Source organism: Geotrypetes seraphini, chromosome 12 (assembly GCF_902459505.1).
Source record: "Geotrypetes seraphini chromosome 12, aGeoSer1.1, whole genome shotgun sequence".
NCBI lineage: Eukaryota > Metazoa > Chordata > Amphibia > Gymnophiona > Dermophiidae > Geotrypetes > Geotrypetes seraphini.
Window position 1 is genome coordinate 109197505 of NC_047095.1, and position 25622 is coordinate 109223126.

At 48.5% G+C, this 25622-nt stretch overlaps 1 protein-coding gene across 2 annotated transcripts in view; it reads right to left on the reverse strand.

Moving 5' to 3' along the window:
- Window positions 1–20773, reverse strand: part of LOC117346523 (zinc finger protein 2-like) — a 49112-nt gene extending 28339 nt beyond the window's left edge. For both annotated transcript variants that reach the window (XM_033916234.1, XM_033916233.1), the window contains exons 1-2: window positions 20556–20773; window positions 577–703 (exon numbers count right to left, since the gene is read on the reverse strand). In XM_033916234.1, the coding sequence (XP_033772125.1) occupies window positions 577–703; window positions 20556–20579 (151 nt within the window). In that variant the 5' untranslated portion in view covers window positions 20580–20773. The remainder of the gene's footprint in view (window positions 1–576; window positions 704–20555) is intronic.
- Between the last annotated feature and the right edge of the window lie 4849 nt (window positions 20774–25622).

A 25622-nucleotide genomic window follows, 5' to 3' on the forward strand; every position in this document is an offset into this window, starting at 1 on the left:
GGACAATACTGGGGCAGAGTTGGAGCAGAGTCAGAGGTTATTAGGTTAGTGGCCATATTCAGCCCCCAAAAGGCTGTCCTAACTTTATCTAGGTAGTTATCTGGTTAACGGCCTGAGACCAGGATTCTCAAAAAAAACCCCGTTAAAAAGTGACGGTCTGCTACCGCAGCCGTTTTGATACCGAATCTAAAAACCCGAGGCATTCTTTAAAAAAATCATGCATGCAAATGAGGTCGGCGGACAGCAGAGAAGAGTCGCTAAATTTGCATGTGCCCATCACTGATGATAGCGATGGGCACATGCACAGAAGAAAAAAAACACGCTGTCAACTCCGCACAAACCCCCCTCCCCAAAACCAACAACAGAACCACAGTGGGAGAGATGCACACACTCTCCCGCTGCCCTAAAATCCTGGCCACGACCTCCCCTCCACAGCATCCATCATATTACTTAATTATTGACCACTGCGGTTAAATATTGAGACTCTCCGTGGGATCTGACATCAGAGCTGATATAATGGCAGCACTTGTTCTGTAATGCAACTGTGCAATCGATGATAAGAGAAGGAATATTTACCTTGTGACATCAGAAAGTTGTGAATCTCCTTGATGATCTTCTTGTACAGATTCTTCTGCCATTCTCCCAGAATGTTCCACTCCATTTCCCAGAAATAAGCGGCGACGTCACTGAATATGACCGATGCCTGAAACAACAAGGATACCCTCAGGCCCTCTCCCTCCAACTTTATTGTAATGTGTACGCGATAAGCTTTATTATCTAGCCTCTGTCACTGAGGGGAAGGGAGGGAAGGGAATGGGACTTGTATACTGACTTTTTGGTGATTATACCTTCAAAGCGGTTGACATATATACCGATACTTATTTTTATACCTGGGGCAAGGGAGGATTAAGTGACTTGCCCAGGATCAAAAAAAGAAGCGCTGGGATTTGATCCCATAGTCTCTGGTTACAGAGACAGCAGCTCCACCACTAGCCCACATCTCTCTAGATCAGTTTAAAATGGAGTATAATATGAAGAGATTTATGGACTGTTAAATATATAATATTTTTTATAGATTGCCTAGCTCCCATACAAAAAATTTCAGTTGTTGAAGGAGAATGAAGAGTAAGCATTGGCACATAAGAATTGCCATACTGCAGGGGTGTCGAAGTCGGTCCTCGAGGGCCGCAATCCAGTCGGGTTTTCAAGATTTCCCCAATGAATATGCATGAGATCTATGTGCATGCACTGCTTTCAATGCATATTCATTGGGGAAATTCTGAAAACCCGACTGGATTGCGGCCCTCGAGGACCGACTTCGACACCTGTGCCATACTGGGACAGACCGAAGGTCCATCAAGCCCAGTATCCTATTTCCAGGTCCCAAGTACCTAGCTAGATCCCAAGTAGTAAAACAGATTTTACGCTGCTTATCCTAGAAATAAGCAGTACATTTCCCCAAGCCATCTCGATAATGGCCTATGGACTTCTCTTTTAGGAAATGATCTAAGCCTTTTTTAAACACCGCCAAGTCAACTGATTTCACCACATTCTCCGGCAATGAATTCCAGAGTTAAATTACAACGTTGTGTAAAGAAATATTTTCTCCGGTTTGATTTAAATCTACTACTTAGCCCTCTAGACCTAGTATTTTTAGAAAGAGTAAACAAGTGATTCGCATCTACCCTTTCCACTCCACTCAGTATTTTATAGACCTTTATCATATCACCCCTGAGCTGCCTCTTCTCCAAGCTGAAGAACCCTAGCTGCTTTATCCTTTCCTCATGTGGGCTTGAGATATCAGCCTGTACAAATGAGATGAAGGAAGAGGCATCAACAACTGAACAGGTGAGATGAAAAAATGCTGATGGGTTAATATATATGTTATTTCTAGGTATGTCTTTAAAAGAAGTTAGGCTAATTTAGTTACCTTACCCCTCCCCCAACTCTTTATCACAAAGTATATTACTTGATTTCTAGACTGATATTCTGACTTAAGGGGACAGAAAGAAATTATTCACAGGTTAATTAGGTATTTAGATAAAAGAAAAGAGTAAGCCTGCCTTATCAATAGATTTATTGGTGTTCCTTTGTAGGTCCATGACAAACATAATATACACCACATTGATTTGAAAGACTATACCTTAGGTTAATCAACCCTACTCCCTTAGCATAATGAAAAACTCAATATTATATAGATGCAGATAGAAGTCCAGCTGCAAGAAATGTTCTATTCATCTTGGCTTAGCAAAAGTATTCTTATAGCTAGCAACTGCACTCTAGTTTATGAAATATCATCTCTCACTGAGGATATGTTTCTCTGGGTACAAGCCCAGAAGGTGAGTAAAATGATGGCTGCTGTAATTAGTTATTTGATCATTAAGAATCTAGATCAGGGGTGCCCAATACATCGATCGCGATTGACCGGTATATCATGAAGGCAATGCGAGTCGACCGCGGAGCCCATCCCGGGCTCCATGATAGACTTGCGTTGCCCTCGTTATCTACCGGGCCAATCAGTCTTCCTCTCCCTGACGTCAATTCTGCCATTGAAGAGGAAGTTCCGGGCCAGCCAATCGCTGCCTGGCTGGACCAGAACTTCCTCTCCGATGGCAGAATTGACGAAGGGGAGAGGAATGCTGGTTGGCCCGACGCTTCTAATCTGCAGGGAGAGCTTGGGGCAGCGGTGGCTTGGGGGCCTGTACCCCAATGGCGGTGGCAGTGGTTTGGGGACGGGCAGGGAGAAAGAAAGAAAGAGGGGAAACAGAAAGAAGGGAAATAGAACAAAAGAAAGTGGGGACAGGGAGACAGAAAGAAAGGGGACATGGAGAGAGAAAGAAAGAGAGGCAGGAAGACAGAAAGAAAGGGGACAGGGAGAAAGAAAGAAAGGGGAGGGGGCAGGGATAAAGGAAGAAAAAGTTGGGGGAGGGAATGAGGTCTGGACGAGAGGAAGCATATAGGAGGCTGAAAGAAGGGAAGAAATATTGGATGCACAGTCAGAAGAAGTGCAACCAGACACTCATGAAACCACCAGAGAAAGGTAGGAAAAATGATTTTATTTTCAATTTAGTGATCAAAATGTGGCCGTTTTGAGAATTTATATCTGCTGTCTATATTTTGCACTATGGCCCCCGTTTACTAAACCGCAATAGCGTTTTTTAGCACAGGGAGCCTATGAGCGTCAAGAGCAGCGTGGGGCATTCAGCGCAGCTCCCTGCGCTAAAAACTGCTATCGCGGTTTAGTAAAAAGGGAGGGGAGTATATTTGTCTATTTTTGTATGATCTGCCTTGACCTCTTTGAAAAAAACCTGGAATATAAATGATAAGGAGAAATTAGGTTCTTACCTGCTAATTTACTTTCTTTTAGCTTCTCCAGACCAGTAGAGGTTAACTTTACGAATGGGTATATATCTAATCATGACCAGCAGGTGGAGACTGAAAACAAAACTTTGGGACAGTATATCCTAGCCCCTCCTCTCTATTTCCCTCAGTCTGCCGAATAGCCAAGCAGAACCAAGAACTGGAAAACAACAGAGAGAAAAAACAATACTCCAAAAGGAGTAACAAATAACATACCCAAAATGCTGTTGGAAAATGCAGAGGAGAAATTCCCGAAGGAAGAATGTCCCCACAGCTCGCCAGCTAAGCCAGCCGAGCCACAGCCGCTGTTCTTCAATTCTCCCCGGCCCTAGAAAAATACTAGAACCCGCAGCAAAAACCAAAAACTGCCCGCGCAACAGCCCCAACAACAACAACAACAGACAGGGTGGGGACCTCTACTGGTCTGGAGAAGCTAAAAGAAAGTAAATTAGCAGGTAAGAACCTAATTTCTCCTTCTTTAGCACTCTCCAGACCAGTAGAGGTTAACTTTACGAATGGGACGTACCAAAGCAGTCCCTCTCACGGGCGGGACCCCCGAAGGGCCGATACCAGTACACGCTCACCGAACACCGCGTCCCGACGCGCCTGCACATCAACCCGATAATGACGAACAAAGGAATGCAAGGAGGACCAAACCGCAGCCTTACAAATATCCACTGGAGGCACGAGCGACGACTCAGCCCAAGAAGCCGCCTGACCCCGAGTGGAATGAGCCTTGAGAAACTCCGGAATAGGCTGCTGTTTCAGAAGATAAGCGGAAGCAATCGTCTCCTTGATCCAGCGCGCAATAGTAGCCTTAGAAGCGCCCGCTCCCCGACGAGGACCCGCCAGGAGGACAAAGAGATGATCGGACTTCCGGAATTCCTGGGTCCGCTGCACATAAGAGCGAAGGACCCGACCGACATCCAACTTGCGCATCTGCCGTTGCTCAGAAGAGCCCTCCCGACCACCCAAGACCGGGAGAACCACCGATTGATTGACATGAAAAGGAGAAACAACCTTCGGCAGAAAGGAAGGAACAGGCCGCAAGACGACCCGCTCCCTAGAAAACTCCAAGAAGGGAGCCCTACAAGAGAAAGCCTGCAGCTCAGAAACACGCCTAGCAGAAGTAATGGCCACCAAAAAGACCGCCTTCAAAGTAAGGTCCTTCAAAGAACAGTCGTCCAAGGGCTCGAAAGGCGGACGCACCAAAACAGAGAGAACCAGATTAAGATCCCAAGAGGGAACCGAGGGCCGTAGGGGAGGCCTAAGCAACTTGGCCGCCCGCAAAAACCGAATCACATCAGGAAGAGCCGATAAACGCTGACCTGACACCAACCCTCGAAAGGCCGACAGGGCCGCAATATGAACCCGGAGAGAAGACCAAGCCAGGCCTCTATCCAGGCCATCCTGCAAGAACTCCAGAATGTTAGGCAGATAAGTGCGAAAAGAGGTCACTCCCCGCGCCCGACACCATTCCTCAAAGAGACGCCAAACCCGCACATAAGCCCGAGAGGTAGAAAGCCTCCGGGACCCCAACAGTGTAGAGATCACCTTGTCTGAATATCCCTTCTTGCTAAGGCGACCCCTTTCAAGAGCCACGCCGTAAGACAGAAGGGAGACGGGTCGAACATGGGAATGGGACCCTGCATCAGAAGGTCGTCCGAGAGAGGCAGAGGAAGAGGATCCGCTACCAGGTGCCTCACCAGATCCGCATACCACGGACGGCGAGGCCAATCCGGCGCCACCAGCACCACCAAACCCGGATGGTGAACAATGCGAAGAAGCACTCTGCCCACCAGCGGCCAAGGAGGGAACACATACAACAGCCCCTCCGTTGGCCACTGCTGGACCAGAGCATCCAGACCCTCGGCCAGACCGTCCCTGCGACGACTGAAGAAGCGGGGCACTTTGGCGTTGCCACCCGTGGCCATCAGGTCCATCAGGGGCTGCCCCCAAGCCTGCACTATCAACTGAAACGCCTCGGCGCCGAGACACCACTCTCCTGGATCTAGAAAGTGACGACTGAGGAAGTCTGCCTGAACATTTTCTACTCCGGCTATATGAGAGGCCGAGAGGTCCAGCAGATGGGATTCCGCCCAAACCATGAGCAGAGCCGCCTCCTGCGCCACCTGAGTGCTCTTGGTGCCCCCCTGACGATTGACCTAAGCCACCGCCGTGGCATTGTCCGACAGCACTCTGACCGACTTGCCCAGCAACAGGGAGTGGAAAACCAACAGCGCCAGACGGACCGCTCTGGTCTCCAACACGTTGATCGACCAGGCGGCCTCCTCCGCGGACCAGGTGCCCTGAGCTGAGTGACCCAAACACTGAGCCCCCCAACCCAGGAGACTCGCATCCGTCAGGAGCACCGTCCACTGCGGGAGATCCAGACCCACCCCCTGAACTAGGTGAGGGGTCTGGAGCCACCAACGCAGACTGCAGCGCGCCAAGCCTCGCAGGAGGACCGGAACATCCATCCCGTGCCTCTGGGGAGACCACCTCCGGAGCAGAGCATACTGGAGAGGATGCATGTGGGCCCGCGCCCACCTCACCACGTCCAGGGACGCCGCCATCGACCCCAAGACCTGGAGGAAATCTCACGCCCAAGGACACCGGGACGCCAAAAGCAGGCGAATCTGAGATTGCAATTTGCTCACCCGGCCCTCTGGGAGGAAGACCCTCCCCAAGGAGGTGTCGAACAGCACCCCTAGGTACTCCAGACGCTGAGCCGGGACCAACCGACTCTTGGAAAGGTTGACCACCCAGCCCAGCGACCGGAGAAACTCCACCACCCGAGCAGTAACCCGGGAGCTTTCCTGCAACGACTTTGCCCGAATTAACCAGTCGTCCAGGTAGGGGTGTACCAGGATGCCCTCCGACCGCAAGGCTGCCGCGACGACCACCATCACCTTGGTGAACGTCCGAGGAGCCGTGGCCAGCCCAAAGGGAAGCGCACAGAACTGAAAGTGCCGACCCAAGATCGCAAAGCGCAGGAAACGCTGATGAGAGGCCCGAATGGGAACATGCAAGTAGGCCTCCGTCAGATCGAGAGAAGTGAGAAACTCCCCCGGCTGAACCGCCAGAATGACCGACCGCAGAGTTTCCATACGGAAAGAGGGAATCTTGAGAGCCCTGTTGACCCCTTTCAAATCGAGGATGGGCCGAAAGGTCCCCTCCTTCTTGGGCACCACAAAGTAAATGGAGTACCTGCCCGTGCCCCACTCCGGAGGGGGCACCGGAACAACTGCCCTGAGATCTAGCAAGCGCTGAAGGGTCTGGCGAAAAGCCTGCGTCTTCCCCGGAGTCTGACATGGAGAAGCGAGGAAAAAATCCGGCAGAGAGCGGGCGAACTCCAGGGCATAACCGTCCCGCACCACCTCCAGGACCCACTGATCGGACGTGATCTCGGCCCATTTGGGGAAAAATTCGCGCAGCCGGGCCCCCACCGGAACCAAAGGGGGCGCCGGCAAGGCGTCATTGTGCAGGACGGGAAGCGGGGGAACCGGCGGAGGGATTCCCTGCCCCCCGACGGGCCCCCCGAAAGGGCTGCATGCGCTGGAAGAACCGACCCCGGGAAAATCCCGGAGACTGGAAAGAAGCAGCCCCACGCCCAGGGCGATACTTGCGCAAATCCCGCAAACGCCCCCGGGCCGCACCCCCCCGAGACGCCGGACGGGCACGGTCCTCCGGCAGACGGGGAACTTTCGAGTCCGACAAAGTCTGAATCAACTTATCCAAGTCCTCTCCAAACAAAAACGACCCCCGAAAGGGAAATTTAGTAAGCTTAGCTTTGGACGCAGCATCCGCCGCCCAAGCGCGCAGCCACAACACACGCCTTGCGGCCACGCCAAAAGCCATAGACTTAGACGAGATCCGCACCAAGTCATATAGAGCATCTGAGAGGAATGAGGCCGCCATCTCAATCTTCGCTACCTCCTGATCCACCAGAGACCAGTCGTCAGACTCTCGATCCAAGACCCGCTCCGCCCACCGAAACACGGCGCGAGCGACCAGTCCCCCACAAATAGCCGCCTGGACCCCAAAGGCAGAGACCTGAAAATTTTGCTTAAGGATGCTCTCCAATTTGCGCTCCTCAGAGTCCCGCAAGGCAGAACCGCCCTCAACAGGCACGGTATGCCGCTTGGAAATTGCCGAGACCACCGCATCCACGACTGGCGAAGCTAACGTAGCCCGATCCCCTTCCGGAATGGGATACAGGCGAGCCATGCTGCGCGCCAGCCGAAACGGCGTCTCCGGCGTTTTCCACTGCTCCAGAATAATATCCCGAATATCCTGATGCATAGGAAAAGAGCGGGAAACGGAACGGATCCCCCGTAACAGGGGGTCCCCCATACGCGGAGTCTCCGGCGGCGCGTCCTCAAAACGCAAAACCGAAGAAACCTGCTGAATAAGGTCAGGCAGCTCATCTTTCTGAAAAAGGCGCACCACGGACGCCTCGTCACTGGAGAACGGGAAATCCGACAACCCGCCGCCAGCTTCCGTCCCCTCCAGAGAGTCCTGGAACTCCTCAGAAGGGTCCAGGTCCTCCTCCAGACCGACCCGTTCCTCCGACCACAAATTCTCGTCCCACGACACCCGCGGACGCTTGGACAAGGGAGGCGGCGGAGGGGACGTCACGCCAGACGAAAGAGGCAAAGCCGCAGGGAGCGCGGAGGAAAACCCACCCCCCGAAACCCCCTGGGCGCAACCGGGACCCCCAGCCGCCTGAAAATAGGCTCTGCATAAAGAAAAGAAAAATTCAGGAGAAAAACCCCCCGAGGGTCCCAAGGGACTCCCTGCCACAGCAGGGGACCCAGCAGAACCTTGCCCCTGCATAGTCAAAACAGGGGGAAGGTCACCTGAGGTGGAAGACAAAATGGAGGGGCCAGACAGAGAAGATGGCGGTTTTCCCGCCAAAAAAGCTCCCTCCATAGCCTGAAGCGGCTGAGAAACCTGAATAGTCTCAGCCGCTAAAGCAGGCAAGCCGGCATCAGCTGTCAAAAAATCAGCTGAGAGGGAATCCTTCGGGGAATCCCTCCGTGGGCGGTTGTGGAAGACCGGGCTTCCCCACTGCTCCAAGCCGACTCGCGAGGCACCATCGGCGGGGAGCTCTGGGCGCCTGCAGCCGCTGCCGACGGAGCTCCACCACCTCACCGACCCAAACCGCCAAGTTCAGGCCGGCCGCGAGTGCCTCGCGGCTGGACTAAAATTGTGTCCTACTCCCCCGGAGAAGGGCACAATTGCTCCATACGCGACCTAGCTATAAAAAAGTGCTGGTTACATGAAAAAATACAGTAAAATACAGTTTTCTTAAAGGGAAACAACCCTTCAGACCAGCACTACCTCAGGATTTTTTTTTTTTTTTTTTTTTTTACAGAACAGACTCCACAGGCTCTCGAAGCAATATGCCTTGCTTGACTTAGGGGGCAAGGCTTACTGCTGAGGCTCCTCTAAAAAAATGTGGGGAGGTGGAGGAAGTGGGGGGAGGGACCCCGCTCGTGACCCGCCGGGTTTAACACCCCCGAGGTCGGACGAACCCCCAAACAGAGTCCGCCCAAGCTCCGTCCGGCTAAAAACAGGGACAATAAACCCCCTAAACAAATTCCAACAGCCCTACCAAGGGAGATGGGTACAGATCACTCAACACCTGCTGGAGACTGAAAGAAGACTGAGGGAAATAGAGAGGAGGGGCTAGGATATACTGTCCCAAAGTTTTGTTTTCAGTCTCCACCTGCTGGTCATGATTAGATATATACCCATTCGTAAAGTTAACCTCTACTGGTCTGGAGAGTGCTAAAGAATTAACATTTTCTCTGCATACAGTGTGCTTTGTGGTTTTTTTTATTTTATTTTATTGTTGGTAGATCATTTTGACTTGGTCATTTTAAAAGTAGCTCGCAAGCCCAAAAAGTGTGGGCACTCCTGATCTAGATAATTGGATGTCTGGTGGATATGATAATCACTTAGTAACTTGCCTCCTGGCGTGAGCCACCTAGATAAGATTTTAGATAATACTGGGGAGATGCTAGCTTGGTTTATTTGAGTACCAACAGCATAGGAACGAATGGTAAGCAAGCTTGAGAAGTCAAATGAGTTTTTACCTCATAAGCAGCAGTTACATAATTACACCCTCTGCCATACGCAGGATCCCGAAAGCAGGCAGTACTCTAGAATCTCAATTTGTAAATCTGATGGTGATGCAGGGAAAAGAGCTTTAGATCTATTAGGAACTGGACAATCTTTTGGGGGAAGGAAGAGCCTGTTCTGAAATGATAGGCTGTCCCTTAACCAGTGTGGAATCAAGCTTTTGGCATTTAAATTAGGAGACGTGCAGAGGAAATAATGTCACAAAGAAACATGATGGCAGATAAAGGCCAAATGGCCCATCCAGTCTACCCATCTGCAGTAACCATTATCTCTTACTTTCTCTAAGAGATCACACATGCCTATCCCAAGCTTTCTTGAAATCAGATATATCTCTACCTGGAGACTGTCCCACAGTTCATAGACAAAACCGCCGAAGACAAAGGCGCGCGCCGACAACTGAGCGCAAAATGGAAGCGCGCGTCGAAGAAAAAGAGTGTTTTTAAGGGCTCCGACGGGGGGTTTTGTTGGGGAACCCCCACACACACTTTATTTAATACAGATTGCGGTGGTGTTGGGGGGGTTTGGGGGGTTGTAACCGCCCTCATTATACTGGAAACTTAACTGTTTCCCTGTTTTTTAGGGAAAAAATGAAGTTTTCAGTAAAATGTGGGGGGTTAGAACCCCCCAAGCCCCCCACAACGCGGCACGATCTGTATCCCCCCACAACCCCTGTCAGAGCCCTTTAAAACAGTCATTTTCTTCGGCGCGCGCCTCCACATTGCACTCAGTTGTCTGTGCGCGCCTTTGTCCCGGCGCGCTTTTGACCTGACACCCTGTTCCACGCAGCTACCACCCTTTCTGTAAAAAAGTATTTCCTTAGATTACTCCTGAGCCTCACCTAAACTAAAAGTTCCAAGAATATGAGTCTGTAAACTTGCTTATGTTTCCCAATCCAATAAACTTTAATCTGTAGTGCTGTTTTATGTCAACAAGAAATATAGCAACCGTTATTAAGGGATATTTTTGACTGGTGGAACAAGACATTTCTAAATCTGGGTAAGTTCATGGCTCCATGGTATCAGAGCCTAGTAAAATGATGAACTTGAATACAGAACTCATAGATGAGATTACTCTCATTGCTATCAAAAAATATGTCCATATCATAGAAAACTGGTTCGCAACCCACTGCCTCAAACTAAATAAGAACAAAACCAAATTCCTTTGGCTAAGACCCTCAACTGGAACACGCTACACTCCAAGGATTACAGTAGATGGCACAGACATTCCACTAGAATTACAATCTCGAATCTTAGGAGTAGAAATTGATAACCACCTATCCATGAAGACAAATGTACAATCAATAATAATCTTTCCTCGTGATGAGAAAGCTAAGATCCATCAGAAAATACTTTGAAACAGAGGCCTTTCGAATCTTAGTACAATCCCTAATCCTATCTCAACTAGACTACTGTAATGTAACACTAGTTCTTTGCTCTAAAATGTTGCTATCACGTCTAGAACTAGTTCAAAATACAGGAGTAAAACTCATATATGGACTATGGAAAATCGGAACACCAACAGCCCTACTAAAGGAAACTACATTGGCTGCCTATAACCGCAAGGATCAAGTTTAAATTAGTCATCACTGCCTTTAAAATACTGGTAGGCAACGCCTCCAGCTACCTAACAGAGTTGGTCATGCTTCTCCAGGGCACCTGCAACAGACATTTACCAGAAGTTTTTTTCTACTTAAAATTCCCAGCATGCAACGATATAAAGTCTACCAGGCAAATTATCTTATCCATCCAATATCAATAAGCAAAATGCTGGAACCAACTTCCATTTATACTACAATCTTGTGACCACTATCTCAGATTCAGAAAAATTTTAAAAGTATTTCTGTACCAAGACAGGGAGCCAAACCTGAAGTAACTGAAATGGTAATTGTAAAAGCCCATTTCTAAACTGTCTAATGTAACTCCTGGGACATAACGATGAGCAAACGATGACCTACTTGAACTTGTAACTATGGCCTAACTGTGGGTTCCTTATACAAAGCTGTGGTAGAGATTTCTACCATGGGCCAACAAGGTAAATGCTCAGACGCTCATAGAAATGAGCATTGGAGAATTTACCTTATTGGCCCACGGTAGAAATCTGTACCACAGATTTGTAAAAGCTGGCGTGTATTAGTAACTGTACTGATCTCCCTGTACTAGCAAACTTTATTAAATGTCTGTATCAAACTATCCATTGTAACTTCCTGGGTAACTGACCCAACTTCTTCTAATGTAATCCTACCTTGAACCGAATAGGTAAAGGCGGAATAAAAAACCCGATTAACAAAATATAACTGGGGTTAGCAATCGGGCAACCTCCAAGAAACAGCTTCATAAGCTAAGCCTTAAAGCAAAATATTTTCTCAGTTATGGGAGAAATCATGAACATAATATCTGCTGTTAAAAGTTGACACCTATGAAACTGGAGACTGTAGAGGGGATGTACACTAAAAACTAGAGGAACATATAACATTTCTTACCAGAATACAAAAGGAAATGCAACATGTGGAACTGGACAACAGAGCCATATGAGAAAAGCTGAAGCTCAAAAGCTGTCCTAACTTGACCAGGCTAGCCATGTGGATCCCAGTGCTAAATATCTGCCAGGAATGGGCATAACTTTTAATGAGAGAAACAACTGAAGCCCAAGGTTTCCACAGTAAGGAACGAAGAACAAAACCCCCCAAAATACTATCGAAAAACAATGTTCTTGAATTTTCGTTTATTGTAAGATCGAGTACAAATAACAGGAAGTAACCTCCACTTGAGAGCAAAAAAACACCCAATTGTTGGTAACGGGACCCGACACGGTCCGTGTTTCGGTCCAAATGAACATTCCTCCGGCTGCTCTCTCCTGCCTCTCCCGCTGCCCTCTCAAGTCTCCCCCATTGAAAAACCATATTTGCGGTTTTTCACAATTCACGTGAATATCGGGGGAGTAATGTACTTGCTACTGGACTGTAGCTTGCTGCTTGGGATTGGCCTAAATCTTCTTCTTTTGGGATAAGTGTTAAGTAGGGTTACCATATTTTGGGCTGCAAAACCCTGGACTCATGATCCTGCCCGTTCTGCCTCTGGCCCCGACCCATTCCACACCAGCCCCGCCCAGATCTGTCTCCAGTTCCGCCAACCCCTCCCCCCCCCCAGCCCCACAAAGCCTCCTCTCTTCCCTGGCAAACTCCAGCCGCATCTGGAGGGCCTGGAGCATGCGTGGATGTGTGCAACGTCATCTGTGCATACTCAGAGGCCTTCTAGATGTGGCTAGAGCTCGTCGGGGCTTTCCAAAAGCCTGACAAACCCTAGTAAGTAAAATTTCCCCTAATGTTTATTTGCTGAATGTTGAGCATTATTTGGTTTTTTTTTTTAATATAATTTTTATTGAAAAAGCAGTCAAATACACACAACAATGGTCTGGCATATGACCACAGAACAAGTACAACAACAAAGCGAAACAGTAGGAAAAACGAGTCTCAACAGGTGCCCCCGAAAGCACCCTCCTCAAGATAAGGAAGACTGCAAAAACATTTTTCGTTAGTAGAAACCCCACATCCTACAATCACCCACCCAGCCAACAGACATAACTATCCAGCACAAACAATCCGCACAATCCACAACAGCCACCCACCTAGCACTCCACAGACATACCACAATCAACCGCGCTCGAGAGTCACCGGTCAGGGTGCACGGAGTAAGCCCCAATCAAGGGGCCACCCATAACCAAAAAGGATCAAATTAAGGCAGGGCTATGGGAGCTGCGGATTCAGCCGCAACTTGAAATGCTCTCCACAGAGAAACGTATACTACCCTATCACGTCCAGTAGATGCCGCATGGGTTTGAAGTTCAAAAGCAGCTAGCTCCCGCATGTTGTGGAGCCATTGAGTGAAGGATGCGGGCTCAGGCCTCACCCAATGTAAAAGCAACAGCTTTTTCACCACTAAAAGTGCAGTGTACAAAAACTTCTGATACGGTGTGGTAAAGCCTGCAGCGGATACATCTCCCAGGTCACCCAACAATAAGAGGCTATAAGACCAGGGAATGGTCCGGCCAAGGAGGCCCTCAAGAAAAGGGAGAACCTGGAGCCATAAAGCCGCATGGGGGCACTCCAAAAACATGTGCAGTAGTGTGCCCCTCGCTCTCCGACAATGAGAGCAAGTGTCATCATCCCATAAACCCATGGCATATCCCCGAGCCCTAGATATGTAAGTCCGATGCAAGATCTTATATTGCATTTCCCTAAGGTCCATTGATCCCGTGAATTGATTAAGGTTAGTAAAAAGGTCCAGAAATTGGGGCTCGGTAAACCCGAGAGCTAAATTTCGAGACCACCGGGCCACAACCCCAGGCAGATAAGAGGTGGGAAGAGCATTTTTGAGTAGCCTATACCAAGTGGACAAGGTATTTGTTTGTGAAGGTAAGAGTGCCAAGTAAGAGTCCAATTTCCCCAGTGCCCATGTCTCTCCTCACTGTCGAGTTAAGGAAAAATAGTAGTGTCTGGCTTGCAAATAGGCCCAAAAATGCGTAGCCGGGAGATCCCATCGGGTCTGGAGGAGAGAGAAAGTGGGGAAGGTCCCCAAGGTCTCATCAGAGAGATGTCGCAAGCTGACACAGCCCCGGGACTCCCACAATTGAAACCCCGTCGTACCCATCCCCGGGAGGAAGTCTACATTACTTACCAGGGGTAAGAAAGGAGAAGCCTGTGGGGCCCGCCCCTGCACCTTCCGCCACCACCACCACGCCCTGCGTAGCGGTTTCAGGAGAGGGAATCGGGAATCCACCCCCGGAATAGACCAGGGGGACAAATGCAATAAAGATACAAAGGAATGAGGAGCGCACCATGCTCGGATCCAGCCCGAAGGTGAGTACCTATAATGGCCAGAGATGCCCTCATGAACAAAGCGCATCAGGGAAGCAACGTTATATATGCGAATATCAGGAAGATTTAGGCCTCCTTGCCTAGAGTCTAGGGATAAAGTAACAAAACTGATACGAGCCCGTCTTTTGCGCCACAGGAAAGAAAGAAGAATAGACCGAAAGGCCTGGACATCCTTATTCAGGATCCAAAGCGGAATCGTTTGAAGTGTATATAAAAGCTTTGGCAGGAGCACCATTTTGAATAACGCCACGCGGCCCCATAGAGAGAGGGGTAAATCCTTCCACTTCTCGCACAGAGCACGGATAGCCTCAATATGATGGAGAACATTGTACTGATAAAGAAGATGAGATTGGGTGCTTAAATAAACACCAAGGTATCGCATGGGTTTCCGAACCGGCGGAATCGGTAGAACATCATGCCATTACTCATGATGGTGAGAGGCCAGAGGTAAGAGTTCCGATTTGGCGCAGTTAACCCGAAGTCCCGAGACAGTCCCAAAATCTCGAACAAGAGAAAGAGCCTCCGGTAAGTGTAAGGGAGCGTTTTCCAAATATAACAGAATATCGTCCGCGAATAGGTTGATGCGACATTCCTTGGTTCCAACCTTAATACCGAGAAGAGAAGGATGAAATCGAATTTTAACCGCTAGGGGTTCAATAGCCAGGAGAAAAAGTAGCGGGGACAGAGGGCACCCCTGGCGAGTACCTCGTGCTAGCGGAAAGGAGGAAGTAAGTTGTCCATTAATAAGAAGCTTAGCCTGAGGTAAAAAATATAGACCATGCACCCAGTCCACAAACGCGCCCTCCAACCCATAATGCTCCATAACCCAGAAAAGGTAAGACCAAGATATGCTATCAAACGCCTTCTCCATATCAAGGCCCACTATAGCCGCCTGGTTAGTTCCCCCTCTGCGAGAATAAATGGCCATCAAAGCTCTCGTGAGATTCATTGAGGCATATCTGCCAGGTACAAAGCCCACCTGATCTTCATGAATAAGGAGGTGGAGATAGACGTTCAGACGTTTAGCAAGTAACGCAGCAAGCAGTTTTGCATCCTGATTAAGTAGCGATATGAGCCTATAAGAGCCCACCTGAGACGGATCCTTACCCGGCTTGGGCAACAAAACTACATGTGCCAGATTATAGCGGTCCACACCTTTTTGGGAGTGCAAGGAATTAAAAGCATCTGCCAGAGGGTCAGATATAACGTCAGACAAAATCTTGTAGTATTCCGGTCCGTAACCATCCGGCCCAGGCGATTTAGTCAATTTAAGCTCCTTAATACCCAGTTCCACCTCAAGGCGCGTTATGGGAGCATTCAGAGCCTGAGCTTGAGTCGGTTGGAGCCGTGGAAGGAGGATATCACTAAAGAAGCGGTCTCTATCCGCGCCCGTCGAGGGCCGCTCGGCATACAAATCCTTATAATACGTCACAAATTGATGATGTATGTGTGCTTCAGTCGTATGTGTGTGACCCTGCGTGTCGGTAATAGCTGTGATGACTTGTCGCTTACGATATGGGCGGACCAAGCGTGCCATCAGTCTCCCCGCTCTCCCCCCCAACTATGTAAATTATAACGACAAAAATACAAATCCCTCTCCGCTCGCTTGGAGAGAATCATATCTATCTGCTGTCTAAGTGTGCGTAAGCGGATACGATCAGCCTCCTGCAAGGTCCCCTGGTGGCGCCTCCGCAGCTGCTGGAACTCACCTGACAGCATCAGCAATTCCGCTTCTAATTTCTTTTTCTTCCCCGCGACATACGCGATAACGAAACCCCTTAATACTGCCTTGGAAGCCTCCCAGAACAGCCCAGGATCAATGTCAGGATCAGAATTGGTATTACAGTAATCCAGCCATTTTTCCCTAAGGTATCTACGAAAACCAAGATCTTTAAAGAGGTATCCCGGGAAATGCCACGTCCGAGTCGAAGAGTCAGCTGTAATTTGAAGGGATAGCGTCACAGGGGAATGATCGGAAAGAGGAACGTCCTCTATCTCCACAGCACAAACAATGGGCAGCAGCGCGGGTGAGAGCAAGAAATAGTCAAGACGAGTATAAAGATTGTGAGGATTGGAGTAAAACGTGTAAGTACGCTCCGTGGGGTGGAATAGGTGCCAGATATCTAAAAGTCCTAACTGCGTGGTCAAAAAATTAACTCCTTTACCCATGTGGTCCTTAGAGAAGCGTTTGGCTGGAGCACAATCTTGAGAAGGATCCGCCGTGATGTTAAAAGTCACCCCCCATGAGGATTTGGTAACCCGGGTGCTGTGCCAGCCGCGACATTAACCCCGAAAAGAAACAATGATTATAGATGTTAGGGGCATATACATTACAAAATAAGTATTTCCGTCCCCAGAGCTCTCCCAGCACTATGACATAACGGCCCTCTTTGTCCTGGATAACCCTATGCAATTGAAACGGGAGTTGTTTATGGACCAAAATGGCTACCCCCCTCTGACGAGTGTTGTAAGAAGAATAATACACCTCACTCACCCAGTCCCTCCTAAGTTTCTCGTGTTCTACATTTGTGAGATGGGTCTCTTGTAGGAAAGCTATATCGATACGCTCCCTGCGGAGCCAAGAAAGTATTTTCTTCCGTTTAACCGGGGAGTGGATCCCATCCACATTAAGGGAGGAAAATTTGAGATTAACCATTGTCCACCCAGCCTGGAACGACATGTGCATAAATGACAATCAGAGAATAGTAGAGGTAGAAGCGCCCCCCAGCTAGGCCCTCCCCCTTCGTGGCATCATAGAGATCAGGTATTGGCAAATGAAGGAAATACATAAATACCCGTGCTCTCGAGACTCCACGCATACATCCCCAATCATACCCCCCCCCCCGATACACTCCCCCCCACCCACCCCGCCTCCCAACCACCCCCCACAAAACTGACCCACCTTCCATCACTCTACCCATCCCGGACCCAATGCAGATCCCGTGCCCCGCACCCCCTCTCTCCCAGAAAACAAAGTGCAGCATGATATCTATATAGTCAGCACAAGAGCAACAAAAGTAAACAAACACGCTCTTCAAATGTGGATACAAACAGAACGCCCGCCTTGGACTTCACAGCAGGCTGCATAGGAAGAGAGTCTTGCCCCCTGCACAGTGAAACAGACCCGGATCCTACATAAGGGGCTCAACAGGTACAGGTGGCAGGAAGATAGCCATGGGGTATGTAAGTCCAGGAGCCACAGTCCAAAAGCTGTCAGCGTCCATCTCTCTGCAGGCTCCAGCCAAAGGATACCATCCCTTCCCCTTCGGCAGGGAGAAAGCCCGCTACCTCCCTGGCAGTCAAAGCGATATGTCAGTCAGGCCAACACCAACTCCCGACCCCTCAAGGAGCCGGCAGTCCCTCCAGGTATGAACGGAGCGCTGCTGGGGTATCCATCATGACCACTCCGGTGTTGGTTTGAATGCGCACCTTAGCAGGATATTGAAGGTTGAATTTTATCCCTTGGGCATGAAACTGGGTGCAGTAGGGCGCCAAAGCCCTTCGCTTCTCCGAGAGCCGGATGGAAAAGTCCTGAAATAGCAGAAGCTTGGTGCCATTGTAATCCAGGGAGCGGGCTCGTCTGTATGCGTCCAAGATGCGAGCCTTAACCGCATAGTTGAGGAATCGGGCTATAACAGGACGTGGTCTGGCTCCCTCAGCACGTGGCGCTCCTATGCGATGTACCCTTTCCACCTGCACCGAGCCCAGGGAAGCTGTGAGTCCAAGGGTCTGAGGCAACCACGTGGCCACCAGGTCTCCAAGCTCAGTATCCCGGACCGACTCCGGCACCCCTATGAGCCGTAAATTATTTCGACGGCTGCGGTTTTCAGCCTCCTCAGCCCGATCATCCAGCTGCTGGATTTTAGCTTCCAAGGCCGCCAATCGCCCTTCCGCTGTGTCCGCCCGATCTTCCTGTGCCGATATTCTCTCCTCAGCCTGCTGGAGGCGCGCAGCGTGACCTGCAATGCTGTTTTTTACTTCTTCTAGCACAGCATGCAGTTTAGACAACTTTTCATCCAGCAGTTTTGAAAGATGGCAGACTGAGACTTGCATGTCTGCCTCGTGCTGGGACGCAGCTGCCGAGATCGGGCTGGGGGCCGCCATTTTTTCAGGCTTAACTGACCGTTCTTTAACAGGCCTCGGGGTTCTTATCGGCATGCCGGCCGATCGCGGCTGATCAGCGCGCCGCCGGGGGATCCACTCAGAAGCAGGAGAGAGCCCGAAGCTAAAGCATGTAAATTCAGCGCGATTCGCGCTGGCTAATTGCAAGTTTTGCGGCGGTTTCTGGAGGTGGGAGCGGAGCTCGATCTACCCGCATCCGTTCAGCGTGCTAGCGTCACGTGACCCTGCATTATTTGTTATGATCTGCCTTGAACCATTCGTGGTCTGGCAGTATATAAGAATAAATTATTATTATTATTAATTCCTCAGAAAACCATCAGGGCCCTACTCGTAAAGACAGCAAGGAACCGGCCGATTGGAGTAGCACAGTTGGTAAGGATTCCCAGGTTCCCTACTGCTTTACCTTTTTTCTCAATTCTGGCAGCATGAGCACATTCAAAACTCATCGTTGTGCTCTGGGCCCGCATAGTGAATGCAGAGTCAGAAAATTCTGGTCTGCATCAGCACTGAGGAACAGAAGAGCAGCGGGAAGATATGCTACAAGATCGCACTGTTCAGTTAACCTAAGAGAGAATGGCAAAAAGCAGCAAGGTTAGTGGACCCAAATCTGTCCTGGTTTTCAGGATATCCACAATGAATATTCATGAGAAAGATCTGCGTGCACCTCCACCACTACATGCAAATCTGCCTCATTAATTTTCATTGTGGATATTCTGAAAATCTGTCTGGCTAGGGGTTCCCCCAGGACATGTTTGGGAACCACTGGGCAAGATCTTAGAAATAGGGGAAAAAGAGGCATGGGGAATGTGCAGATTCTGGGGACTAGGAGAGAAGCAAGGAGCAGGGAGATGTAAAGTGCAATGAGCAGATGCCGAGGCAGGGGCGGATCAGGATAGTGGCAAGAGGAATGGGACTGATACTGAGGGAGAGGCAAGAGGATAGGGTTGCCAGATTTGACGATCATAAAATCCAGACACCCTAGACCAATGGTCTCAAACTTGCGGCCCGGGGGCCACATGTGGCCCTCCAGGTATTATTTTGAGGACCTCGATATGTTTATCATAATGACAAAAATAAAATAAAACTGTTTCTTGATCATATGTTTCTTTAGCTATAAATTACAATATTATTATTAAGACTTAGCCAAAAGGAAAGATTTAGAAACTATAAAAAGTTTTACCTCATGCAAAATTGTCATTTCTTTAATAAGACATTAACTATTTTTTCTGAGACTCTCCAAGTACCTACAAATCCAAAATGTGGTCCTGCAAAGGATTTGAGTTTGAGACCACTGTCCTTGACCCACCCTAAGCCCGCCCATCTCCACCCCAGGCCCGCCCTAGCTCTGCCCCCGCTACCTGCTTTAGTCAGGCAGGAGGCAATCCGCGCATGCGTGGATGACACACGATGATGTCACATGCACATACACGTTTGCGTGATGCTTTCGCGCGGCATCCGCACACGCCCGGATTGCCATCTGTCCGACACGATTGAGAGGAGGCTTTTCAAAACCCAGACAAAAGTGCCAGGTTTTGAAAAGCCGTCCGGACCCCCGGACATCTGATAACCCTACAAGAGGTATAGGTTGCTGGAAAACAGAAGCAGAGAGTGGGAGTAGGGGCAAATGATAAGAAACAGAGAATTGGTGGTAGGAAGGGGGTAAAACTGGAAAGGAGGGATATCTCTCCTCTAAATCACTTGTAAAAATTCATGTGAACGGTGGCGCTGGGCATAGAAGACGGATCGCAAAATATATAAACAAATTCACGTCCAACCCATGCAATTTACAACCTAGTCTGAAATGTACATAGAGGTTAAGTCCAGACAGAGAGAGATGATGGCCTGGGGGGGCAGGAGCAAAGATAATGGGGGATGCTGGGAAATGAGTGGGGAGAAAGGAGGAGTAATACCATGCTGGAGTCACTAACGTTACAGAGGAAGCGCTGTGCCAGAGATGCCACTGCTAGTAGGAGAGTGTGGCAGGTAGATCAGGGGCAGGGTCTTGGAAGAGCCCTGCCCTGCGTCAGCCCCGTAGAGAGGAATTTCTTACCTGATCAGAAGCCAGGGCAGACATTTCCCCTCTTGTTTTTCCTACTAAGTCTGCAGCTGCTGGGATGGAGATTTCCCTGGTTTGGGAAAACAAAAGCAAGCTGGTCCCCTCTTCTCACCTTCTGGGGGTGGGGCTTCTGCAGATTTCCAGTCCTGGGGAGGGGAAAACTTTCTGCTTTAATTGGTTAAGTGTTTTCGGGCTCTTTGTAGTCCTGTATACATTGGGAAAATGGGAATCAGCAGAGCATGCGCACAGAGGGGCTCCAGCCTTCTTAAGGTGGCTCTGTGGTATAGCTTGCTCGGTGCTAGATGAAGAGGAAAAACTCATGAAAACAGCGTCATTCCTGATGCATCGATGGATTTGTAGTTCTTCTGTTTTCTAAACTACAATAAGAATAACAAATCTGAGACTGCATCGGATCAGGACTGGATCAAATATCCTCGATGACCTAAAGCTCTCTCATACCCTTGAATTCTGTCCCATTGTCCCCCAAGCACAGCTTCGGGATGTCCCATTTTCAGGGGCCCACTGAAGAAATAAGTACCGTAGCGAATACAGCCCCCCTCCCTCCCCCCGGTACCTTTTTTTAATCCCGGCAGCTGCCTCCTGTCCTGATGTCTAGCGGCAGAGCGGCGCGCCTGCCTAGTCCTGCGCCGCTCACTGCATGGTTGCCGTCAGTTCTCGCGAGTCCCTCGAGAACTGACGGCAGCCATTCAGTGAGCGGCGCGGGACCGGGCAGGCGCGTGGAAGGCTCACGCTTGTCTTGTGCGCCACTCTGCTGCTGCCGGAAGACATCAGGACAGGAGGTAGCTGCCGGGATTTAAAAAAGGTACCCGGGGGGGGGAAAGGGGTCCTGTCCCGTTTTGAGAAAAAAAAATTATGGTTACGTTAACTATGGCGACTTTTTACTAAACTGCAGTAAGCGCTAGTGCGCATTTACTGCATCTTAAAAGGGCTTACTATGGGGCGTGTGCTGTCGTCCTGCGGTAAAGTTTCCTATCTGTGCGAGTATACCGTGCACTAAAATAATTTTTCTTTATTTTCTGTTGTGGGATGGAGAGTGGGTGTGACAACGCTAATCAGATCACTGTCATTCCAAGCAGGCAAATGGAACAAATGTCTAACCACTCTCGTTTCAAATTCACCCTCCTACCAATCCTTCAGGAAATCAATTAAAACCTATCTCTTTGATAAATTTCTCCGACTCCTTCCTGCCTCATTGTTTCTCTGTAATGCTTCCGGATAGACCTAACTACTCTCGGCTTACTAATGTAATTTGAAAGTTTTTTTCTGTAACATCGCTGTCTGTGCACAGTCTCTTCCTCTGTAAACCGCTCTGAACTGCTTGTGGTATTGCGGTATACAAATAACTGATTAGCACGTGCTAAACGCTAACGTGTCCATAGACTAACATGCATGTGTTAGTGGATGCTAATTCGATTAGCACACCTTAGTAAAAGAGGGCCTAAGTTGTTATTGAAGGCTCATTATTGTATTGCCTACTTTTCGATCTGCGCTCCCCAGGAATTAACGGTGGGGTTCCTCGAGATTGTTATTTGCTAGTTACTACTACTATTAATTATTTCTATAGCGCTACCAGACGCACGCAGCGCTGTACAGAGTCACGAAGAGTAAGAAATCAGTCCCTGCTCGGAAGAGCTTACAATCTAAACAGACAAGACAAACAATGATGTCATGGATACAGTTAAGGGGAACGGTTAATCAGAAGGCTGGGTTGGAGGTCAGAGGGGAGTACAGGACAATCAAGCCGTTGTGACATCACTGATGAGGTTGGCTCTTATTGGTGGAATGAGGCATTATGACATCACAATCTCAGCTCTGCTTCCCAAAGACAAACTGGATGTCATGGATACAGTTAAAGGTAACGGTTAATCAGCTGGCTGGATCGGAGGGCAGAAGAGTAGGATTAAGGATTGAGGGCTATATCAAAAAGGTGGGTTTTAAACAAGGCAAGATCCATTGGTTGTATTTTATTTTGTTTCTTTTCAAGGTTTGTGCTTTGCATTTAATTTGAAACTCAATTTTAAAAAAAGGCAAGGTAAAGGGTTTGGTTCATAGACAAAACCGCGGAAGACAAAGGCGCACGCCGACAACTGAGCACAAGACGGAGGCGCGCACTGAAGAAAATGACAGTTTTTAGGGGCTCCGACGGGGGGTTTTGTTGGGGAGCCCCCCCATTTTACTTAATACAGATCGCAGCGGCGTTGTGGGTGGTTTGGGGGGTTGTAACCCCCCTCATTATTCTGTAAACTTAACTTTTTCCCTGTTTTTAGGGAAGTGAAGTTTTCAGTAAAATGTGGGGGGTTACAAACCCCCCACAACGCCCCCACAACGCGGCACAATCTGTATAAAGTAAAGTGGGGGGGTGCCCCCCACACACACCCCTGTCAGAGCCCCTAAAAACAGTTATTTTCTTCGGCGCGCGCCTTTGTCTTCCGCGGTTTTGACCTGACACCAAGGGTTTGACGGAGAAACTCGGGTAATTTATCCCAGGCATAGGGGGCAGCTAGATGAAAGGAACGAAGTCTGGAATTGGCAGTGTTTATGTTTATGTTCATTTAAGATTTGATCTACCGCTCCTGCATTTTACTGACCTAAACGGTTTACAACGTCTCAAACTAAAGTGAAATTAGGTACTTGAGGAAAAACTCACAATCTAGGCTCACAATCTAGCTAAAGTACCTGATTAAAATAAAAATATGTAATTCATTTCCAAGATCAAAAATCAAAGAAGTAGAAAATAGAAATAATGAAAGAAGATAAAAAAATAATTTTAAACAACTTTAAGAAATAGAAAAATCTCTGAGGCAGCTTGACAGTAAGTTCAGTCTGCAGAAACTAGGTCAACCGGCCGCCACCACAGAAGCAGGACCAGGAACCAACGAAGACCATCATGACACCAGTCAGAGGACAGGCGCCACCGACAGCAGACCGCTGAAGTGAAGTTCGGTTTCCCTTCGATGTGCCCAATAACGCAGCTGCAGGAGTGCAAGTCCGCCGAGGAGCGGGGGAGAGAGGGCAGGCCACAGGAGATCTGACGACGACGCCATCAATCCATCGCTGGTGACCACGTCGGGGCCGTGCTGCATCACGCCGATGGCTTCCCCCTTCTACTGCTGGACAAGAGCCCGGAAAGGGGAAGCTGTGTTGAATCCTCAGGAAGAGCAGCAGTTGGGAGAAAACACAGTTCCCTCACAACCTGGGGCGCTTTTTCTCAAGTGACTTGGCACCGGTGGACAGAGTGGCCCCTCTGTGTTGCTGTGTTGAACCAGCTGACGCTAAGAGTGACTTATTTGAGGAATGGAGTTCTCTGGAAGGTGGATAAGGAGAGAGAAGCGAGGAGAGATAGTGAGGGGCAGCAGAATGAACACACTTATAGGTCAGCAAGTTTCAAGTTTATTTACGGCTTGCTATACTGACCATCACATGTACCTGGACGGTTTACAATATTGAAACTTAGAAAAATCTAATAAAATTTAAGATTTAGTTGAAATAAAATAAGAGGAGGGTAAAACTAAAACTAAGACAAATTAAGACTTATTAGAGACGAAAGGTACTAGGGGATAGGGAAGTTTTAATTACAATGTGTTAAAAAGAATAAAAAGGAGGGATAGGGAATAACGAGAGGGAGACAGGGATGTCGCTTCTTAAAAACTTTTTTTTTTCCCACTTATTGATAGGCATCTTTAAAAAGAAATGTTTTAAGATTTGTTTTAAATTTATTTGGGGAATTTTCATTGCGGAGATAAAGTGGCATTGCATTCCAGAGCTTGTTGGCTATACGTAGTAAATGAGAGGTCAGAGTCGAAGACGACAATAAGGTTGCGAGCAGAGCAGACTGGAACAATGTATGTAGGTTCTTGTCTTTATAGGTTCTTTCCTATTTTTATTGTAGCTCCTTTCTATATTTCATATATTTTTTAATTTATAACATTTTACTGAAGGAAATATAGGGCTCCTTTTACGAAGGTGGGCTAACTGTTTTAGCACGCGCTAAAATTCTGTGTGCGCTAGCCGCTACCACCTCCTTTTAAGCAGGTGGTAATTTTTCAGTTAGCGCACACTATAATCTTGTGCGTGCGCTAAAAACGCTAGCGTATAATACAAATAGATTCACAATTATATTTCCATACATATCTCTATCATTCCTCCAAAATATATTTCCATATGACCCACATCAACCCCCTTACTCCCCCACCCCCACTTCCCCCCTCCCCTTCCCCCCTCCTATTCACACTGTATTGAAGTAATTAATTGAAGTAATTATTATTATTTCGTACACTGCTGTAGTATCTTATAACAAATCGTAAACCTTGAGCTATAAATAAAGCACAAGCTGAAACTGAAAAGGTTTAATAGTGTCACCTAAACCGCCACATGTTTAATCAATTCACACACCATCAAAGCAACTGCTAGTCCTGGGCACTCGGCTGCCATGGAAACAGGGCTACAGTCAAGGGGGGGGGGGAATGGTCATGTGATTTCATCAGGTGACCTGGTGACGTCAACGATGTGCTTTTTCAGCCCAGGGATAAACCGGAAGTCAAACTCACGTCTCCAGAAGGTTCCGGTGCAGCGTTTTGTGCCGGTGTGTTACCTTGTATATTTATTTTGTATCGTTATACAGAGGTATCCCTTTGAATTTCCCTAATAAAAAAAACATTAACAAATTGCAGACTCCAGAGTCCTCAGATCATTACAAACAATGGGACCCTGATCGCTTCTTAGGGCTAAATTCACTAAACGGACCTACCAAGTCAATAAACATGATAGGAAAAAATACAAAGCGTAGCAGTTAACATGTGTTACTAAAAACAATCAGTGTACAGAGCACATGAAAGGCAGAAAAAGCAATGAGTACAACAAAAAAATACAGCAACCTTTTTTTTAAAAAAAACTTTTTTTTACTTCGCAAGCCCGTGATTTTAACCCGCTTTAAACCTGTGGGTTAAAACCACGGGCTCGCAATGCAGGGTAGGGCAGGAGAGTCGGGGTGGCGAGAGGAGGAGATTCGGGGCGAGAGCGGGGTGGCAGGAGAGATTCGGG